Source organism: Anomaloglossus baeobatrachus, chromosome 6, assembly GCF_048569485.1.
Source record: "Anomaloglossus baeobatrachus isolate aAnoBae1 chromosome 6, aAnoBae1.hap1, whole genome shotgun sequence".
Classification (NCBI taxonomy): domain Eukaryota; kingdom Metazoa; phylum Chordata; class Amphibia; order Anura; family Aromobatidae; genus Anomaloglossus; species Anomaloglossus baeobatrachus.
The window spans coordinates 9,739,883-9,759,918 of NC_134358.1; the positions used below are offsets into that span (position 1 = coordinate 9,739,883).

General features: G+C 44.6%; 1 protein-coding gene across 1 annotated transcript in view; it reads right to left on the reverse strand.

The window, feature by feature from the left end:
- The window catches only part of LOC142316934 (cytochrome P450 2C3-like), a 149,086-nt gene that overhangs the window by 12,095 nt on the left and 116,955 nt on the right, over positions 1-20,036 (reverse strand). The window contains exons 5-7 of the mRNA XM_075352715.1: positions 12,994-13,154; positions 9,232-9,405; positions 3,952-4,093 (exon numbers count right to left, since the gene is read on the reverse strand). Coding sequence (XP_075208830.1) covers positions 3,952-4,093; positions 9,232-9,405; positions 12,994-13,154 — 477 coding nt within the window. The remainder of the gene's footprint in view (positions 1-3,951; positions 4,094-9,231; positions 9,406-12,993; positions 13,155-20,036) is intronic.

Sequence of the window (20,036 nt, forward strand, 5' to 3'; positions counted from 1 at the left end):
GTGGTCACGTTCTACGGCTGCTCGCTAGAACTTCAGATGTAGCAAAGCTGGAATCATCGTGGAACCTTGTGTGGATTATGTCTGACCTACGTGTTTTGGGGGTTAATAAATTGGTGAAAGAGGGTGATTTTATTTCAAATAAAGATTTTTTTCGGTGTTTGTGTTTATTTCTTTTCACATACAGATTAGTAATAGGGGGGGTCTCATAGACGCCTACCATTACTAATCTAGGAATCTAGGGCATAGTGGCAGCTGTGAGTTGTCATTAACTCCTTATTACACCGATTGTCACCACATCAGGGCAATCGGAAAGGGACTGGTAGAGTTCCGGGACTGTCGCATCTAATCCATGTGACAATCCTGGGCCGCTGCAGGCTGCTATTTTTAGACTGGGGGGATCAATAAGCATGGGACTCCCCAGCCTGAGAATACCAGCCCAGCTGTAGGCTTTATCATGGCTGGGTATCAAAATTGGTGGGGACCGCACGCTGGTTTTTAAAACTATTTATTTAAATAATTTAAAAAAAAAAAAGCGGTTCCTCATTTTTAAACACAGCCAAAATAAGCACATGGCTGGGGGCTGCAGCCTGTACCCATGGGCTTTAGCTGTAATGGGTATCATAATATGGGGGGACCCTACGACAATTTATTTATTTATTTATTTTGTTTTACTTAAATCTACAGTGACCCACAGACAGGGTCTGTGATTGCAAGCAGCCATGCACAATGTCACACAGGCTGGGGGCGCGTCTGACGGCAACCAATCACAGACGCCAATAGGCGGGGAAAGCAGTGAATATGCATGAAGGTAAATAAGCAGCCCTAGAAGAAGAATGAGCCGCCCAAATGCAGTTACAGCTGCGCCAGAGCCTCGGTAAGTACAGCGTGCTTGCTGCTACCCCCCTATCCCTTCTACCACAATTTTTAAGCGCATAAACTTATATGGGCACCGGCATCCGGCCAGATATCCGGGATCAATTCTGTGCCTTCACTAGTGATAACACATAAGAGATGTATGCATATGAGTGAGGACATAGAATGTATGGACTCCTGGTGGTATATATTAGCAAGACAAAATAATCACTGATTTCGGGGAGACCAGCCAGAGAAAACACTGCCGGCAGCCATAGAGGGCGCTCAACACAGTGAAAGCCTAGGTGCATTGCCCCCTGGGAAGTATGCAAATCAAAAAGGTCCATGGGGCCTCTGTTAGGAGTCTTGACACGGAAAATAGCCAGATATCCCTCCGGGAAGGACCTAGCCAAGGAGTGGCTCTTTTTAGGAGACCACCATAACAACCATATTAAGTGGCCCTTTTAGTCAATATCCAGCTCTTTGACAAGTTTAAAGATATGACAAGGGAAATACCAAGGCCAGGTATCCATCCACAGACAGCTGTTTCGGGGTATTGCCCCTCATCAGTGTGGAGTAGGATTCTATCTAGGTGGGAGCAATGCCTAGTAGACCAACAAGACAAAACAATCACTGATCTCGGGGAGACCAGCCAGAGAACCTAGGATTTTCACTGAAAATAAACCTTACCATGTTGCCTCAGCAGTCATGTCATTTTATATCTAACAAGGAAGGATGCTACAAAATAAAGACAGAGCGTGATAAATATTAAAAATAAGTGTCCGCTCCTGGCTTGTACAAAATAAACCCCCTGCTTCAGCTGGATTTGCGTCCGAGGGAAATGCAGCACAAAGAGGATGCATGGCTACATGGGAGTTGGAGAGGGTGAGTAAAATGATTTTTTTGTGTATTAGAGGCAGAACAGAGACATATTTACCAGGATGGGGACATATATATCAGGAGATAGACCTATATACCAGGAGGGTCCCAGGATGGAGGACATATATACCAGGAAAAGGACTTAGAAACCAGGAAGAGGACATATATACTAAGAGGGTCCCAGAAAAGGGACACATATACAAGGAGGAGAACAACCAGGAAGGGGATATACCAGGAAGGGGAAAAAACCTGAATGAGGACATTTAGACCAGAATGGGTATAGTAGGGGGACATATATACTAGCAGGGGCCCACGATCGGACATATATACCAGGATGAGGACAATAAACTAGGATGGGGACAAATAAACTAGGATGGCGACATATATACCAGGAAGGGCCCAAGAAGGGGACATTTATACTTGGAGAAGGTCATATATACCAGGAAGTGGACAAATAGACCAGGATGTGGACATATATAGCAGGATGGGCCCAGAAAAGGGACATATATACCATGATGGAGACATATATACCAGGAAGGGGTAATGTATACCAGGAGGAAGACATGTATACCAGGAGGATATGTATACCAGGAGGGGCCCAGGATGGGGATATATACCAAGAAGAAGACATATATTTATATACAAACTTGACTTTTATTGATACAAAACATATAAGGCTGACAAAACCAAAAAAGGTTGAAAACATGATTGACAAGAGAAAAAGAATGGATGAAATAAGGGGATGGATGTAATAATCCTGTACATATCCCCAATGAAATATCAGGGCACTGATAATAGAATGCACCATAAGTATATACAATAAACAAGACAATGTCCGTAGATAAATAATAAAATCCCAAAACACACAAGACCTGGATGTAGAGCCTCACCTTAAAGGTAATGTGGCAGTAAGTTACTAGAGGGTATAAAATATGTCCTGCAGTTTCTTATTATACTATATATTTTGCATTGTTTAATCTCATTGCCTGTGTTGTATTTACTCCATAAATCTTATTATTCATTTTTTTATACCCTCTATTGATTTACTGCCACATTACCTTTAAGGTGAGGCTCTACAGCCAGGTGTTGTGAATTTTAGGGTTATATTATTTATCTGCAGACACTGCCTTGTTTATATACTTATGGTGCATTCTATTATCAGTGCTCTGATACATACAGGATTATTACGTCCATCCTCTTATTTCATCCATTATTTTTCTCTTGTCAATCCTGTTTTCAACCTTTGATTTTGTCAGCCTTATATGTTTTGTAACAATAAAAGCCATGTTTATATATAAATAGCTGAGTATGCACATTTTTTTATTATGCAGCTTTTTCCTCTCATGTTAAAATTATTTTTTTTGTATAGTTTTTGTTAGCACCCCTCTCTTTATTTATATTTATTACACTGTGGTGCCCACTACTTCTTTTTTAACAAACTGTAGCGAGGAGCAGTGTGTGTAGGAGTTATTATACATAGGGGAAATATGTGTATGGGAGGATATTATATAGATGGGCTGTGTGTGATGGGATATTATACAGAGGGGCAGTGTGTGGGAGGATATTATGCAGAGGGGCAGCATGTGTGGGGGAATAATATACAGAGGGCAAGCGTGTGTGGGGGAATAGTATACAGAGGGCCAGCGTGTGTGAGAAATAGTATACAGAGGGCCAGCATATGTGTAGAATAGTATACAAAGGGTCAGTTTGTGGAGGGGATATTATACAGAGAGGCAGTGTGTGGGGGACATTATACAGAGAAGCAGTGTGTGTAGGGGGATATCATACAGAAAGGCAGTGTATGTGTGGGAGAGATATTATACAGAAGGGCACTGTGTCTGGTGGATATTATACAGAGGGACAGTGTGGGAGAGATATTATGGAGAAGGGCAGTGTAGAGGGTGCATTATAAAGAGGGGCAATGTAGGGTCTGTATTATTATTTTTCCGCTGGCTTCATTTTCTGGAACAACTTCAAGGGTTCTAACACTTTTGACCATGAATTAGTAGTGAGTGCAGCTCTAGAGTATCATACAGGAGGTAACTCAGGAGTAGTAATGTAATATATGTACATAGTGACTCCACCCACAGAATAGTGAGTGCAGCTCTGGAGTATCATACAGGAGGTAACTCAGGATCAATACAAGATAAGTAATGTATGTACACAGTCATCGTACCAGCAGAATAGTGAGTTCAGCTCCGGAGTATAACAGATTCATACCTTGGACTTCTGGATAGTGGGCCATTAGCACCAGCATGAACTTCAGTGTGGACGCTGTGGTTTCAGTTCCCGCTGCTAAAAGTCCTACAACCATCACGAGGAGACTGGTGTCACAGATATCTGGATCCATCTCATGCTCCACCTGCGTGTGAGCAGAACGTCCCATCAGATGTGATTATTCTTCAGGACTTGTCTATATTTTGCTGTTAGTAGAGTATTTGCTGCCCCAGGTCATCAGGGCCGTTATGTGTAAGATCTAACCACGATCTGGAGAAACAAGCTGATCTGCAGGTACTGGGGTGAGCGGCGGGGAACATCTGTGCACAAGCCTGCCAACAGCCAGCAGAATAGTGAGTGCAGCTCCGGAATATTATACAAGCTGTTAAGTTGATTGTACAGTGTCTGGTGTAAAGATGACTCTTCCCAGAATGAAAATCATTACAGAAAGATCAAGGAGACTGACAAGAAAGAGAAGGAGAAACATGTAAACTATGGATCCTGCACAATTGTGAATACAGCTCTGAAGTACACTGAATGACCACAGTATTCGAGTCCACCCTCTAGGAGAACATTAGACCTCCATTCCCATTTAGTTCAGTAATAATCGGTGGCATCAAGTCCATCAGATGTAATCTTTCTCAAGCTCCAACAGATTGACGTCTGGTGACTCTGAAGGGAGGGGAACCAATGAACACTTTATGTTCCCGAGAGGAATCCAGGAGGATACAACCCTTGTGACATGGCGCCTTGTTCTTCTGACATAGGGTGAGCAGCTGCCAAGAAGGGATGAACTTGGTCGTCCAAATTCTTAGGTGAGTGCTATTATTCAAACCTCTTTCCACAGGTATCAGAGGAGCCAGGGTGCCCAAAGAGAACCATCCAATCACCATTACTCCACCTCCTCCAGCCAAATAGGAAGGGATCATCAATCCACAGGTATCAGAGGAGCCAGGGTGCCCAAAGAGAACGATCCAATCGCCATTACTCCACCTCCTCCAGCCAAATAGGAAGGGATCATCAATCCACAGGTATCAGAGGAGCCAGGGTGCCCAAAGAGAACCATCCAATCATCATTACTCCACCTCCTCCATCCAAATAGGAAGGGATCATCAATCCACAGGTATCAGAGGAGCCAGGGTGCCCAAAGAGAACCATCCAATCACCATTACTCCACCTCCTCCAGCCAAATAGGAAGGGATCATCAATCCACAGGTATCAGAGGAGCCAGGGTGCCCAAAGAGAACCATCCAATGACCATTACTCCACCTCCTCCAGCCAAATAGGAATGGATCATCAATCCACAGGTATCAGAGGAGCCAGGGTGCCCAAAGAGAACCATCCAATGACCATTACTCCACCTCCTCCAGCCATATAGGAAGGGATCATCAATCCACAGGTATCAGAGGAGCCAGGGTGCCCAAAGAGAACCATCCAATCACCATTACTCCACCTCCTCCAGCCAAATAGGAAGGGATCATCAATCCACAGGTATCAGAGGAGCCAGGGTGCCCAAAGAGAACCATCCAATCACCATTACTCCACCTCCTCCAGCCAAATAGGAAGGGATCATCAATCCACAGGTATCAGAGGAGCCAGGGTGCCCAAAGAGAACCATCCAATGACCATTACTCCACCTCCTCCAGCCAAATAGGAATGGATCATCAATCCACAGGTATCAGAGGAGCCAGGGTGCCCAAAGAGAACCATCCAATGACCATTACTCCACCTCCTCCAGCCATATAGGAAGGGATCATCAATCCACAGGTATCAGAGGAGCCAGGGTGCCCAAAGAGAACCATCCAATTACTCCACCTCCTCCAGCCAAATAGGAAGGGATCATCAATCCACAGATATCAGAGGAGCCAGGGTGCCCAAAGAGAACCATCCAATTACTCCACCTCCTCCAGCCAAATAGGAAGGGATTATCAATCCACAGGTATCAGAGGAGCCAGGGTGCCCAAAGAGAACCATCCAATGACCATTACTCCACCTCCTCCAGCCAAATAGGAAGGGATCATCAATCCACAGGTATCAGAGGAGCCAGGGTGCCCAAAGAGAACCATCCAATCACCATTACTCCACCTCCTCCAGCCAAATAGGAAGGGATCATCAATCCACAGGTATCAGAGGAGCCAGGGTGCCAGAAGAAAACCATCTGAACATAATTACTCCACCTCCTCCAGCCTGTCAGGAAGGGGACATCCATCCAAAGGTATCAGAGGAGCCAGGGTACCCAAAGAAAACCACCTAAACATCATTACTACAACTTCTCCAGCCAAAGAAGAGGGAAACACTAATCCACTGGTATCAGAGGAGGCAGAGTGCCCAAAGAAAACCATCTAAACACCATTACATCAACTCCTCTTGTCAAGGCCTAGGCTATGAATCATTTATCCAGAATAATAATAATAATAATAATAATAATGATAATAATAATGATAATCTGTCCTTTCAATGCTTCATGTTTTGTTTCTCCATATATACCTAATTAAAATATTAACGGAATGTATAACCAAAACAAATTATGCTCAGGGCTAAGTAGAATAAGTTTTATGAATGAGTAACTGACATTCATGAATGGAAGAGATACTTATCTGTGGTTTCTGATAGGTAACTAGCATTCTTCTATTCATAGAGGAATGCTTATCTGTAGTTTCAAGTAAGTGACTGACATTCATGAATAGAAGAGAATAAGTAACTGACATTGTTCCATTCATAGACTCTCATCTTTGTCTAAACACACTTGAATGTTTTGCTAACGAATGTTGCTAACGCTGTTCGGACAAAGAATGAACTATGGCCCCTGAAGAAGATTACCTTGAAACGTGCGTCGGGCGTCGGTTGGGACCTGACATCCGAGCCTCACAATTCACTAACATAGGTAAGTCTGGAGTCTGCTGCATTTAAATCCATCGCTGTAACGAATGGGCACATTTTGATTGGTTTCACTGTTTGAGTGCCATCTAGTGTCCGTTTGTGGAACAGCAGGGATTTTTCTATCTAGATTTTCAAATTATTGTGCATTTACTCCAGACACGATATTTTACGTGCATTTTTGCCCATAAATTGATTGGGTCAGGTGTAGGCTCTGATGTCTGTTTTCCCTCCCTCTTTTGGGCTTTTTACTGGTGTCCCCACTTCTATCCTGCCCCTCCTTTTTGGAATTATGTGCTTGATATGTTTTGGATTTACTGTATAATCTGCATTAATATTCAATTTTAATATAATAAACTGTTTTTTGTACTTTTTGTAGTAATAAAAATTAATTAAACATAAAACAGTTTCTGAATTTACTGGAATACAATGGTGATAATTATTTATGGGTCTTAAAACTCCCAGAAGGGTCGAGTTATGGTTGTCAAAGAATGAACTATGCCCGGCAGGCTGGCGGATCATAGATAATGTGGATGTATTGGGTAAGCTGTATATATATGCTATGTTGTGAACCATCTAAACACCATTACACCAACTCCTCCAGCCAAATAAAAGGGAAACATTAATCCAGGTATCAGAGGAGGCAGTGTCCAAAGAAAACCATCCAATCACCATTACACTAACTCCTCCAGCCAAATAAAAGGGAAACATTAATCCACAGGTATCAGAGGAGGCAGAGTGCCCTAGGAAATCTTCCTCCACATTACGCCACCTCCTCCAGGATTATAGTAAGTTGCAATCATTCCTGCTGCCTGCACCGATCCTGACCTCCCCTCAGCATGGGGCCGCAGGAGTCTGGAGGAGTCTGAGGAGGACTCTTTCCACCGCTCAGTGATGCGTGTTCCTCTCTTTTGTCCACTCGATTCACTTTTCTCTTTCCGTTACACAATAATGGAGGCGCTCGGCTGCAGTTACAGCGCATTTGTGTTAATGAAGGACGCGTTTACACATCAGCATCAAATGTTTCTCCAATTTTCTAGACTGTTCCCGTCTGCTCATCACAATCATTATTCACATTATCCTCTGACCTCTTCTGACCTCTGTTTTCAAAACGATTATTAACATTCCCCTCTGAACCTTTCACGATTCTTGACAGCCTTCTCTGATGATTTTATCAGAACGATTCTTCACATTCTACTTTTAACTTTTCATCAGATTGATTCTTGATAATATCTTATTCTTTTCATCAGAATAATACTTCTCAACCCCCTCTGACCCTATTCATCATAATGATTCTTCACATCCTCCTCTGATCCTTCTAACAGAAAGCTTCTTCTCAACCTCTTCTGACTCTAGTCATCACAATGATTCTTCATATCCTCCTCTGATCCTTCCATCACAAAGCTTCTTCTCAACCCCCTCTGACCCTATTCCTCAGAATGATTCTTCACATCCTTTTCTGATACTTTCATCAGAGCTATTTTTTACATCCTCCTCTGATCATTTCATCATAATGATTATTCTCAACCCCTTCTGACCCTATTCTTTACAATGATTTTTCACCTCCTCTGAGACAATTTATCACAATGATTCTTCACATCCTCCTCTGATCCCTTCATCAGAGCTATTCTTCACATCCTCCTCTGATCCTTTCATCAGAGCTATTCTTCACATCCCCCTCTGATCCTTTCATCAGAGCTATTCTTCACATCCTCCTCTGATCCTTTCATCAGAGCTATTCTTCACATCCTCCTTTGTCATTCTATTTTTCAGCCAGGCAAACTCCAATCTTGAAGGCAGCGGTCTCTAATAAAGTGGCGGTTCAGTGTATCTTACAGGCTGTCAGTAAAGATTTTTTATTTAAGTAGATTAACAGGGTTTTCAATTTTCAGAAAGCTCATTCCTCCACTGCATTTTGTTTTAAACAAGCTAAGCTTTACTCACCCTCCCTGGGTCCATCTCTGAGTCTCCGTTGCTGCGTCGACAGCGCTGCCCAGTGGCTCCTGCCCGAGAAGACAGCATGATGATTGGCTGCAAGTGCCGTCAACATGACGTCAGCAGACAACAGTCCCCAGGACACCAATCAGTGAAGACTAATTGGTGGACCCAGGGAGGGTGAGTAAAGCACAGTTTGTTTTTTTTGTAAATTGCACCTGGGGACAGACGTTTTCTGACAACCCCTAATCATTACTATGAGGGACAGTAGATTAGGTCTAGGATTAGGCTTTTCAGCCCTCCGTTCACATTTGTCCTGCTGTTTCTAGAGCTGAGCCTAATTGCGCTTCATTAGGATTTTGGACTTTCCTCTATTTCCTCTATTTCCTCGGTTTTGGCGTGTAATACTCCGTCACGTAACATCGATAATATTATAAAGGCTTCTCATCTGCCTCATATGACTCCCGTTACCTCCTTTATCTTCAGCAGGAAATGGTCTATGAAGTCCCGCGGTGACTCCATATTCAGAGTCTTTCTGTGATGTTCAATATATTTTGTCACAAACTTTTCGAGAAATTCGCTTTCCCTAAAGACTCTTTCCTTGATGATTGGAAACTTCAGAAGAATCGGGAAAATATTGCAGAGCTGTAGAGGACAAAACAGAAGAGTGAGAGGTCCAAGCAGGAAAACTGGAGACATATTAGGAGATGCGTTATTTGGTAACCACCGCAGGTAAAGCAGACAATTAGACATTTGTGTTTACATTTCTGGATTATGGAAATTTTTCTTATGTTTTAGCTTATACATTTTTTTTTTATAAAAATAATTAAAGCTCATCCATCTCACAATCCGGAAGCTCACTTTCTATGACAAACAAACTTTGGTTTCAGGATTTTTGTTTAGTACCAAGATTAAGAAACAGGGGACTTAAGTCGCCTTCCTTCATTCCTATTATTGAGGTGTTGTTACAGCAGGATATCACAGAACATTCAATTCACTGTCTAAGTGACTATACAGCTACAGCACCTCCCTATATATCACACAATGTGACTATACAGGTACAGCACCTCCCTATATATCACACAATGTGACTATACAGGTACAGCACCTCCCTATATATCACACTACTTTACTATACAGCTACAGCACCTCCCTATATATCACACAATGTGACTATACAGCTACAGCACCTCCCTATATATCACACAATGTGACTATACAGGTACAGCACCTCCCTATATATCACACAATGTGACTATACAGGTACAGCACCTCCCTATATATCACACAATGTGACTATACAGGTACAGCACCTCCCTATATATCACACAATGTGACTATACAGGTACAGCACCTCCCTATATATCACACAATGTGACTATACAGGTACAGCACCTCCCTATATATCACACAATGTGACTATACAGTTACAGCACCTCCCTATATATCACACAATGTGACTATACAGGTACAGCACCTCCCTATATATCACACAATGTGACTATACAGGTACAGCACCTCCCTATATATCACACAATGTGACTATACAGGTACAGCACCTCCCTATATATCACACAATGTGACTATACAGGTACAGCACCTCCCTATATATCACACAATGTGACTATACAGGTACAGCACCTCCCTATATATCACACAATGTGACTATACAGCTACAGCACCTCCCTATATATCACACAATGTGACTATACAGGTACAGCACCTCCCTATATATCACACAATGTGACTATACAGGTACAGCACCTCCCTATATATCACACAATGTGACTATACAGGTACAGCACCTCCCTATATATCACACAATGTGACTATACAGCTACAGCACCTCCCTATATATCACACAATGTGACTATACAGGTACAGCACCTCCCTATATATCACACTATTTTACTATACAGCTACTGCATCACCCTACAGTTAGGTCCAGAAATATTTGGACAGTGACACAAGTTTTGTTATTTTAGCTGTTTACAAAAACATGTTCAGAAATAGAATTCTATATATAATATGGGCTGAAAGTGCACACTCCCAGCTACAATATGAGAGTTTTCACATCCAAATCGGAGAAAGGGTTTAGGAATCATAGCTCTGTAATGCATAGCCTCCTCTTTTTAAAGGGACCAAAAGTAATTGGACAAGGGACTCTAAGGGCTGCAATTAACTCTGAAGGCGTCTCCTAGACAGGCCAGAGTTACATTTGCTGAAAAACACCTCATGAAGCCAGCTCAGTTCTGGAAAAGTATTCTATGGACAGATGAGACAAAGATCAACCTGTACCAGAATGATGGGAAGAAAAAAGTTTGGAGAAGAAAGGGAACGGCACATGATCCAAGGCACACCACATCCTCTGTAAAACATGGTGGAGGCAACGTGATGGCATGGGCATGCATGGCTTTCAATGGCACTGGGTCACTTGTGTTTATTGATGACATAACAGCAGACAAGAGTAGCCGGATGAATTCTGAAGTGTACCGGGATATACTTTCAGCCCAGATTCAGCCAAATGCTGCAAAGTTGATCGGACGGCGCTTCATAGTACAGATGGACAATGACCCCAAGCATACAGCCAAAGCTACCCAGGAGTTCATGAGTGCAAAAAAGTGGAACATTCTGCAATGGCCAAGTCAATCACCAGATCTTAACCCAATTGAGCATGCATTTCGCTTGCTCAAATCCAGACTTAAGACGGAAAGACCCACAAACAAGCAAGACCTGAAGGCTGCGGCTGTGAAGGCCTGTCAAAGCATTAAGAAGGAGGAAACCCAGCGTTTGGTGATGTCCATGGGTTCCAGACTTAAGGCAGTGATTGCCTCCAAAGGATTCGCAACAAAATATTGAAAATAAAAATATTTTGTTTGGGTTTGGTTTATTTGTCCAATTACTTTTGACCTCCTAAAATGTGGAGTGTTTGTAAAGAAATGTGACAATTCCTACAATTTCTATCAGATATTTTTGTTCAAACCTTCAAATTAAACGTTACAATCTGCACTTGAATTCTGTTGTAGAGGTTTCATTTCAAATCCAATGTGGTGGCATGCAGAGCCCAACTCGCCAAAATTGTGTCACTGGCCAAAGATTCTGGACCTAACTGTATATGTCACACTGATTATACAGTTACAGCACCTCCCTATATATCACACTATTTTACTCTACAGCTACTACATCACCCTATATATTACACTGATTATACAGCTACAGCACCTCCCTATATATCACACTGATTATACAGCTACAGCACCTCCCTATATATCACACTGATTATACAGCTACAGCAAATCCATATATATCACACTGAATATACAGCTACACCACCTCTCTATATATCACACTGAATATACAGCTACAGCACCTCCCTATATATCACACTGATTATACAGCTACAACACCTCCCTATATATCACACTACTTTACTCTACAGCTACTGCATCACCCTATATATTACACTGATTATACAGCGCCTCCGTATATATCACATTGATTATACAGCTACAGCACCTCCCTATATATCACATTGATTATACAGCAAATCCCTATAAATCACACTGAATATACAACTACAGCACCTCTCTATCACATTGATTATACAGCTACAGCAAATCCATATATATATCACACTGAATATACAGCTACAACACCTCCCTATATATCACACTGATTATACAGCTACACCACCTCCTTATATATCACACTGATTATACAGCTACAGCTCCTCTCTCTATATCACACTGAGTGACTATACAGCTACAGAACTTCCCTATATATCACACTTGTAGCTACAGCACCTCCCTATATATTACATTAAATATTCAGCTACAGCACCTCCTGATATGTCACAAGGATTATGAAGCTACAGCACCTCCCTATATATCACGCTGACTCTGCAGGTCCAGCACCTCCCTATATATCACGTTGATTATGCAGATCAGAGCCTCTATTTCATGCTGATTATACAGCTACAGCACCTCCCTATATATCACCCTTATTACACATCTATACCATCTCCCTATATATCACATTAAATATGCAGATACAGCACCTCCCTATATATTACACTGACTCGGCAGGTACAGAACCTCCCTATATATCACATTGATTATGCAGATTAAAAGCTCTCTATATTTCACACTGATTATGTAGCTCCAGCACCTCCCTACCAATTGAATCTATTGATTATTGAGAAAATGACCCCATAATAATGTAATAATAGACAACCATGTTTAGTCGAGATGAGAACCCTCTGATATGTCTGGACGTAGATAGAAGAAGTTCTTGCAGCTTCTCGTCCTCGTAATCAAAGTGCTCCCCAAATAGCACAGAGCTGGTGATGTTTCCCACAGCGCTGCCCGTGAACATCACAGGGTTAAAGGGTTTTCCTGTGGAGAGAAGCAAGAACATCATGAAATGTCCTCCACCCGTCCTCCTACCCTGCTCCTTCTCTGGAATATCCATACAAAGAGGCCGGGGCAACCTGGCGTCATAAAGTCTAGGCCGGGCAGAGAGTGGTAGTGTCAGACCCCAGGAGACCCCCAGAGATATTGAAGGACCAGTGCACAACAGCAGTCCCTATGGTGCCCCCCGACTCTGGTGGAGCCACTCACAGCCTGGGAATAAGCACGGATCAGACATGTGCCGCACATCTCAGACATTCTGCATCTCGTGGATTGCACCACAGCTGTAAGAAAAGCCAACCTCTGTGTCGCTGCATCGTCTGCGATCAGTGTAAAGGTAAGATGGAGGAGTCTCGTATAACAGCTGCGCGTCTTCTCTCATTCATCCCTACAATCAGTGCAGAAAGAAAACTAGTATCCAATCTACGGTATCAGGATTCTCATCCTACTGCAGCTGAGGGACCTGTTGTTATGTGGCTGTAGATCTGTTCCAGTGTGCCAGGATGACTGTGCGCCATGAGTGAGGAGATCTACGAGGGGCTGCTAATAAGTCTTTGGCTTTGTGATCTTTTTTGTTTCTGTGGCAACAAATGTTAAATCACATGAAAGCCTTATGTGTCTAATACATGTTTTAAAAATTTTGTGTTTGTTGCTTATTCCTGGATTAATTGGTCACTATTAGAGATGAGCGAACCGGTCCCGGTTCGGCTCGAGGCGGTTCGCCGAACGGGGGGTCTGGCTCGAGTTCGGCTCGTCGAACGTTCGACGAACCGAACTCGAGCCCATAGGAAACAATGGCAGGCAATCACAAACACAGTAAAACACCTAGAAAACACCCTCAAAGGTGTCCAAAAGGTGACAAACAACTCACAACACAACACAAACACATGGGAAAGTGACAAGGACATGTACTCATGCGAAAACAAAAGAGCAGGACAAGGAAAAAGAGGAGGACACACAGATATAGGCATGGCACGCCCTTCTAAAATCATGTAAAACACCGCAAGGTGACTCCAAGCGTAGTCTCCCTTTTTTCCAAAAATTGGGCCCCACACACCCACCCCTTCAGTGGCAGCACTTGTGCCCCAGTTGTACACTTCACAGCTAGATTTGCATCAAGCACATTCAAAAATACGCCATTCTTATCCGTCCCCAGGATGACACCGGGGTAGGTAGCAAAGTCTTTCCTGATCCCAGCTCTGTTCATCTTGGCTTCTTTTAAAAACACAGCAAGCAAGGGTTACTCCAAGCGGAGTCTCCCTTTTTTCCAAAAATTGGGCCACACAGACACCCACCACATCAGTGGCAGCACTTGGGCCCTAGTTGCAAACAGGATGTTTTGATTTGCATCAAGCACATTCAAAAATACGCTATTCTTAGCCGTCCCCAGGATGACACCGGGGTAGGTAGCAAAGTCTTTGCTGACCCATGACTTGTTCATCTTGGCTTCTTTTAAAAACAATGTAAGCAAGGGTTACTCCAAGCGGAGTCTCCCTTTTTTCCAAAAATTGGGCCACACAGACACCCACCCCATCAGTGGCAGCACTTGGGCCCTAGTTGCAAACAGGATGTTTTGATTTGCATCAAGCACATTCCAAATCCACAAGCATTTACTCTCCCCAGGATGACACAGGGGTAGTAAAGTCCTTGTGGATCCATGACTTGTTCATTTTGATGAACGTTAGTCTGTCCACATTGTCACTGGACAGACGCGTGCGCTTATCTGTCAGCACACACCCAGCAGCACTGAATACACGTTCAGAGACAACGCTGGCAGCTGGACACGACAAAATCTCCAAGGCGTAAGTTGCGAGCTCTGGCCATTTTTGTAGGTTTGAAGCCCAAAAGGAGCAAGGCTCCAGTTGCACAGTCATGGCATCGATGTTCATTTGGAGATACTCCTGTATCATCCTCTCCAGCCGTTGACTATGTGTCAGACTTGTTGTCTCTGGTGGCCTTGCAAAAGAGGGTCTAAAAAAATTATGAAAAGATTCCATAAAATTGCTGTTACCGGCACCAGAAAAGGTCCTACTGGTACGGGTAGACTGTTGAAGATGACGAGACCGTCCCATGTTTGTCAAGTTACAACTGGGAGATTCACTCCCTGCACCTGCACGGTTGTTTGGTGGAAAAGCCGAGCTAAGATCTAGTAACAGCTTCTGCTGATACTCCTGCATACGTGCGTCCCTTTCTATGGGTGGAATTATGTCACAAAATTTGGACTTGTACCGGGGATCTAATAGTGTGGCAATCCAGTAGTCATCATCACTTCTAATTTTGACAATACGACTGTCATGTTGGAGGTAGTGCAACAAAAAGGCACTCATGTGTCTTGCGCAGCCATGCGGACCAAGTCCATGCTGTGTTTGTGGCATAGAGGTGCTACCCGTTCTTTCTTCCTCTGACATCTGACCCCAACCTCTTTCAACTGAAATTTGACCAAGGTCTCCCTCATCCGCTGAGTCTTCCATGTCCATGGACAGTTCGTCCTCCATTTCTTCATGTTCTCCTGCACCTTGCTCAACATTTCGCCTGCTACTATGCGCCCTTGTCGATCCCTGTCCCCCATGGTCCCATGCCTGCTGCGTTGGTGATGATGAACGTCTGGACCTTCGTGATGTTGTTGTCCCTTGCGCATATGAATCCTCCTGTAGTTCCTCCCCTTCATGTTGTCCCACCCCCTGACTCCGAATAGTGTTTAGCGTGTGCTCCAGCATGTAAATGACTGGAATCGTCATGCTGATAATGGCATTGTCAGAGCTAAACATATTCGTCGCCATGTCGAAACTGTGCAGAAGGGTGCATAGGTCCTTGATCTGAGACCACTCCATCAGGGTGATCTGCCCCACCTCTGCATCTCGTTGGCCCAGGCTATACGTCATGACGTATTGCACCAGGGCTCTGCGGTGCTGCCACAGTCGCTGTAACATGTGGAGAGTTGAATTCCAGCGTGTCGCCACATCGCATTTCAGGCGATGAACCGGCAGGCCGAAAGACTTCTGGAGCGATGCAAGTCGCTCTGCTGCGGCGCTTGAACGGCGGAAGTGAGCTGACAGTTTTCGTGCCCTGTTCAGAAGGCCATCTAGGCCGGGATAGTGTGTTAAAAATTGCTGCACGACAAGGTTCAACACGTGAGCCATACAAGGTACGTGTGTCACCTTGCCCAGGCGAAGTGCCGCACCCAGGTTTGCAGCATTGTCGCACACGGCCTTACCAGGCTGCAGTTTGAGTGGAGACAACCATTTATTAAACTCGGACCGCAAAGCTGACCACAACTCCTCAGCTGTGTGACTCTTATTACCAAGACATGTCAAGCTAAAGACCGCCTGATGCCGTTGCGCTCTGCTGCCAGCATAGTAATGAGGGGTGCGTGATTCCTTCTGCGCAGTGAGAACGCTGGTGGCCTGACCAGGCAGGCTTGGGGCGGAGGTGGAGGACCCAGATGAGGTGGAGGATGCAGAAGCAGTGGCGGAACTTGGACAGACAGAGGATTGACACACAAGTCGTGGGGACGGCAAGACTTGTGCAGCAGACCCTTCACCATCTATCACCATAGTTACCCAGTGCCCAGTCAGCGACATGTAACGTCCCTGTCCATGCTTACTGGTCCAAGTATCGGTGGTGAAATGCACCCGTTCACACACAGAGTTTCTCAAGGAAGCGGTGATGTTGTGTGCGACATGCTGGTGTAGCGCGGGCACACCTTTCTTAGAGAAGTAGTGGCGACTAGGCATCTGGTACTGGGGCACAGCGACAGACATAAGGTCTCTAAAATCCTGTGTGTCCACTAGGCGGAAAGGCAGCATTTCTGTAGCCAACAGCTTACAGAGGGATAGAGTCAACCTCTTAGCTTTGTCACGGGTCGCAGGAAATGGCCTTTTATTTGTCCACATCTGAGGGACAGAGATCTGGCTGCTGTGTGTAGACGGTGTTGAGTAGGGTGTCCCTGGAAAAATGCAGGTTTGTGAGGAAAGTGCAGGCGGAGACATGATGTTGCCTTCATCCAACGTTGGTGCTATCGATGTCTGAGAGAGCTGTACACACTCACTTGTTTCCCCTTCCAAACCAACTGACGACCTTACAAGCAAACTGCCTGTTGCGGTTACAGTGGTGGAAGTTTTGCGTGGAAAAACAGGTGTGGCAGCTGTCCCCACAGTCCTAGAAGATGAAGAGCGCGCGGATGCAGTGGAAGGGGCGGGCGGTGGATGGTTCGCTCCACTAGGCCGCATTGCAGCACGGTGAGCTTCCCACCGGGACTTATGATATTTAGTCATGTGACGATTCATGGAAGAAGTTGTCAAACTGCTGAGGTTTTGACCTCTACTAACAGAATCATGACAAATGTTACATATCACATGAGTTGGGCGATCTTTTTCGATGTGAAAAAAGGACCAGGCTAGGCAAGGCTTAGAGGCCATGCGACCTGTTGATCCACCCCGAATAATGCTCATAGGCAGAGTGGTGGCTGAGGATGCAGTTGTAGACGTGCTACCAGTGCTCCGACTCTGTCCAGGAAGGCGCAAGGTAACTTCGTCGTCGGTTGCATCCTCCTCCACCGCCTCTGTTGACCTCCTCGAGTGCCTGACTGGGGGTTGACAGTAGGTGGGATCTAGAACGTCATCATCAATTGTTGTGTTTGCACTCCCCTCCCCCTCAGACCGAGCCTCTTCTTGCCCTGACGGAATATTTAAGTTGTCATCCCAATCGGGTATCTGCGTCTCATCTTCATCAGTATGTTCCTCATTGTCTATAACCACAGGTGTTACAGTTTGTGACAAAGGGTCAACATTATGCTCAGAAACTTGGTCCTCACGGCCTGAATCTGAGTCACAAAGGTTCTGGGCATCACTGCAGACCATTTCCTGTTCTGTACTCACTGTAGCTTGGGAGCAGACCTCTGATTCCCAGGCTATAGTGTGACTGAACAGCTCTGCAGACTCAGCCATCTCAGTTCCACCATACTGTGCAGGGCTGATGGAGACTTCAGAGCTGGGAGAAAGCAAGTTTGATTGGGATGACAACTCAGAGGACTGGTGTTTTTTGGATGCGGTACTTGAAGTGGCAGAGAGGGCACTTGTTGGACCACTTGAGATCCATTCAAGCATTTTCCTTTTTTGCCCATCATCTACCTTTGTTCCTGTTGTTCGTGTCCGTAACAAAGGGAGCACATCGGATTGTCCACGGTAAGTAGTAGACATCTTACTTTTGCTGGTAGATGGTCTATCTTCAGCAGATGATAATGGAGCTTTGCCACCTTCCCCACGGACAAAACCTTTTTTGCCTTTTCCACCACGCCTCTTCCCCTTTCCACCAGCATCTGTCATTTTGCCACTCATGTTGATTGCGACAAGATTGTGGACTGAAAATGTGGTAGTAAAAATTGAGAGGTGGTGAAGATTGCAGTGGTGGTCTAGCTTTATTAACAGCAGAATAATAAAGAATAAATATCCCTGACAATGCAACTTAGTTATAATTAGTTGGAGTGTGCAACGCAGGCAGACGCGCTCTGCAAATGTCTTTGCACTAGTGGGACTATAGCAAAGTCCAATAGCCACGTATAGGATGCCACTAGGTACACTGAGTGTTTGCTAGTATAATGGCTTGGTTAGAATGAGTTGTAGTGTGCAACGCAGGCAGACGCGCTCTGCAAATGTCTTTGCACTAGTGGGACTATAGCAAAGTCCAATAGCCACGTATAGGATGCCACTAGGTACACTGAGTGTTTGCTAGTATAATGGCTTGGTTAGAATGAGTTGTAGTGTGCAACGCAGGCAGACGCGCTCTGCAAATGTCTTTGCACTAGTGGGACTATAGCAAAGTCCAATAGCCACGTATAGGATGCCACTAGGTACACTGAGTGTTTGCTAGTATAATGGCTTAGTTATCAGTTGGAGTGTGCAGAGGACAAGAGGGTACAGTGGCAGGATTGTGGTGCTCTGGGTAGAGGAATGGAAGACTGCCTTTCTATTCCCTCCTAATGGTGAAATGCAGGTAGGAAATCCCTGACCTGGGCTACACAGACGCTGTTGCTGTTTGCAGGACCTGTCACCTATGGCTCTCTGACCCTGCCGGTTGGAGCCCTTAAAAGGACTGCTATAAAGTGCTCTCCCTAAGCTGTCTAACGCTGTGTATGCAGCGCATACAGCTGTATCGGCTATAGGACTCAGGAAGACGGAGCTGCGACAGTGATGTCTGACACCAAAGACGCAGAAGGCAGATAATGGCGTCCGTGAAGAAAATGTCCGGTTTTATAATGCAGGGACATGTGACATGCAGATCCTATCACACATGCCGTTGCTTCTCTGGCTCAAAGTCCACTTAGCTGTGTGTGTGTCTGGGATTGGCTGACATGCTGGCCCGCCCCACAAGACGCGCGCGCTTAGGGAAGGAAGACAAGAAAAAAAAAAAAAAAAAATGGCGATCGCCATTATAGAAACAGCAGTGATCTGAAGGCGCTGTTCACGCACACTATACACTGAAATGTGATAATAGTTTGATTCACAGAGTGACTTACACTATTACAGCAGAAACCAAGCTATGATTTAGCTGTTTTTTGGCTGCTAGAACCGTTCTCGAACGTTTCTAGAACTACCGAGCTTTTGCAAAAAGCTCGAGTTCTAGTTCGATCTAGAACATGCCCCAAAATCACTCGAGCCGCGAACTGGAGAACCACGAACCACGAACCGCGCTCAACTCTAGTCACTATGGATGAGACCTGGATTTATTTGTATGACCCTGAAAACAAGGAGCAGTCAAAAGAGTGGAGGCACAGTGGTTCTCCTCGTCCAAAGAAAAGTGCAAAAATCAGCCACTAAGGTGCTGGCGTCTGTGTTCTGGGATAAGGAGGGTGTGCTGCTAGTGGACTAC